This window comes from Myxine glutinosa, chromosome 5 (assembly GCF_964187855.1).
Source record: "Myxine glutinosa chromosome 5, kmMyxGlut1.1, whole genome shotgun sequence".
NCBI lineage: Eukaryota > Metazoa > Chordata > Myxini > Myxiniformes > Myxinidae > Myxine > Myxine glutinosa.
Window position 1 is genome coordinate 146,254,103 of NC_136265.1, and position 2,930 is coordinate 146,257,032.

Here is a 2,930-nt window from a genome sequence, read left to right on the forward strand (position 1 = left end):
AGAGTGGGGTGGAAGGTGAGGACAGTGGGGTGGAAGGAGAGGAGAGGAGAATGGGGTGGAAGGAGAGGAGAGGAGAATGGGGTGGAAGGAGAGGAGAGGAGAATGGGGTGGAAGGAGAGGAGAGGAGAATGGGGTGGAAGGAGAGGAGAGGAGAATGGGGTGGAAGGAGAGGAGAGGAGAATGGGGTGGAAGGAGAGGAGAGTGGGGTGGAAGGAGAGGAGAGTGGGGTGGAAGGAGAGGAGAGTGGGGTGGAAGGAGAGGAGAGAGGGGGTGGAAGGAGAGGAGAGTGGGGTGGAAGGAGAGGAGAGGAGAGTGGGGTGGAAGGAGAGGAGAGGAGAGTGGGGTGGAAGGAGAGGAGAGGAGAGGAGAGTGGGGTGGAAGGAGAGGAGAGGAGAGGAGAGTGGGGTGGAAGGAGAGGAGAGGAGAGGAGAGTGGGGTGGAAGGAGAGGAGAGGAGAGTGGGGTGGAAGGAGAGGAGAGGAGAGTGGGGTGGAAGGAGAGGAGAGGAGAGTGGGGTGGAAGGAGAGGAGAGGAGAGTGGGGTGGAAGGAGAGGAGAGGAGGTGGGGTGGAAGGAGAGGACAGGACAGTGGGGTGGAAGGAGAAGTGAGGACAGTGGGGGTGGAAGGAGAAGAGAGGACAGTGGGGTGGAAGGAGAAGAGAGGACAGTGGGGTGGAAGGAGAAGAGAGGACAGTGGGGTGGAAGGAGAAGAGAGGACAGTGGAGTGGGGTGGAAGGAGAAGTGAGGACAGTGGGGTGGAAGGAGAAGAGAGGACAGTGGGGTGGAAGGAGAAGAGAGGACAGTGGGGTGGAAGGAGAGGACAGTGGGGTGGAAGGAGAGGAGAGGAGAGTGGGGTGGAAAGAGAGGACAGTGGGGTGGAAGGAGAGGAGAGGAGGGTGGGGTGGAAGGAGAGGAGAGAGGTGGTAGAGGAGTGAGGAGTCACATATTATGTTAACCCTCTGGAGTCTACTCTGGGCGGTAATTGCGCGGTAAATTTGAATGCGATTCGAGCCGATAAATTCGGCTTGTAGACATTTCGGCGCATGCGTGAAGCCGATAGAATCGGCTTGTAGACTCCAGAGGGTTAAGTGAATAAATTATGTAGATTACATAATTTATGGATCTGATGAATTGGCAGTAGCCATTTTGAAAAACTGAATGTGCAGCATCTAACAGTGTTTCCCTAACTTTATCCCCCCACGAACCCCCTGTGGATGTTAGAGGTGTCCACGAACCCCCAACTTTTCGAGACACGATCTGAGTTATTATTATACAATAATACGTATAACAGTGCTTCGTAAAAGATCAAGTTCATAGTGTAATATTGTAATGAAAAAAAACAAGAGATGAACAAATATTTATTCGGAAACTTCAAGATCAGATCACGAATTGTATCACGCATCGATCACCCATCACACACGATGAGACGGATGCTCCTGTTTTTCCTCCACGAGGCGTTTGATCCTCGGAGCTGTCTTGGAGAGGGCCACCCTCATGTCGGGGCCGATGTCAAGGCGTGCCCGCAGCTTTGTTTTCATGACGACCAACGCGGAGAACCCGGCTTTGCAGAGGTAGGTCGTGACGAAAGGCAGTGTCATTCGGAGCGCTTTCGCCGCTAGATTGGGGAAGGCCTCGTAGTTGCTTGCCCAAAACTCCGAGGGACTGGCGACGGTGGAGAACTGCATCTTCAGGCGGCCAGAGGCCTTCAGCTCGATCAGATCATCCTTGAGCTCGTTGTCGCCGTCGATGCCGTCAATTAGAATCGTGAAAGGATCCTGTATCCACGGATCGACCGACAGATTCGGAAGGTATCCATCAAAACTGTCAGACAGAGACTTCAGATGACCCTTGATGTCGACGACAAGCGTGGAGCAGAAATCATTCTGAGCGTCGTCATCCACGAGGGATTTGAGCGAGCTCCGGGAAGTTGACGAATGACCGCTTCTCCACGCGGTTGCTCCAAAGCCGCAGCTTTTCTCGAAGCGAGTTGATCCGTTCCGCTGCTTCGACGATCGTGAGGCTGCTCCCTTGAAGTGATATGTTGAGAGCGTTAAGGTGCCCGAAAATGTCGCTGATGTACGCAAGCCTCGCGACGAAGACAGGGTCGCCGAAGTAGTCCGCCAAGTCGTTGCCTTTCTCACGCAGGAAAATTTCAATCTCCTGACGCAGCTGGAGGACGCAGTTCAGAATTTGGCCCCGGGATAGCCAACGCACCTCGGTGTAGTACAGAAGATGAGTGTATGCAGCACCGATGTCTTCACAGAAGACCTGGAAGAGGCGGTGGTTGAGAGCCCGAGCGCGGATGACGTTCACTGCTGTGACAACGATAGCCATTACATCACCGAGCTCCTTGGGGAGCGTCTTGGTCGCAAGGGCGTGGCGATGGAGCACACAGTGTGTCACGATGACGTCGGGACACTTGTCTTTCACCAGCGCAACGAACCCGGATCGCTTTCCCATCATCGCCGGGGCCCCATCCGTACACAACGATCCGAGCTTCGTCCACTCGATGCCGTTTTCTTCCATGAAATGGTTCACGATATTCATAATGTCCACCGATTTGGTTGTTGTTTTGAGAGGAGAACAGAACAGGAACTCTTCCTTCACAGAAAATCCCGCCAAGTAGCGTGCAAAAACCAGCAATTGACTGCAGCTCGCTACGTCGGTGGATTCGTCGAGTTGCAAGCTGAAACGGCAGCGCGATTCCCGGAGTTCTTGTGTGACCTGAGCCACAATATCCTTTGACATGTCTTCAATTCTGCGCTTGATGGTGTTGTTGCACAGGGGAACACTCTTGAGTTTCTTGGCCTCCTCGGGTCTGCAAACCAAGTTCGCCATCACCACGGCGCAGGGCTTTACAAGCGTTTCGCCAATCGTATGAGCCTTTTTGTCTTTTGCAATGAGGAGCGCTACTTCGTAGGAGGCTTCAAGG

At 53.8% G+C, this 2,930-nt stretch overlaps 1 protein-coding gene across 1 annotated transcript in view; it reads right to left on the reverse strand.

Moving 5' to 3' along the window:
* Positions 1–1,410: 1,410 nt before the first annotated feature.
* The window catches only part of LOC137417900 (protein FAM200C-like), a 1,792-nt gene continuing 272 nt past the window's right edge, over positions 1,411–2,930 (reverse strand). Inside the window, exons 1-2 of the mRNA XM_068103838.2 lie at positions 1,931–2,930; positions 1,411–1,845 (exon numbers count right to left, since the gene is read on the reverse strand). The exon at positions 1,931–2,930 is cut by the window's right edge and continues 272 nt beyond it. Coding sequence (XP_067959939.2) covers positions 1,411–1,845; positions 1,931–2,930 — 1,435 coding nt within the window. The remainder of the gene's footprint in view (positions 1,846–1,930) is intronic.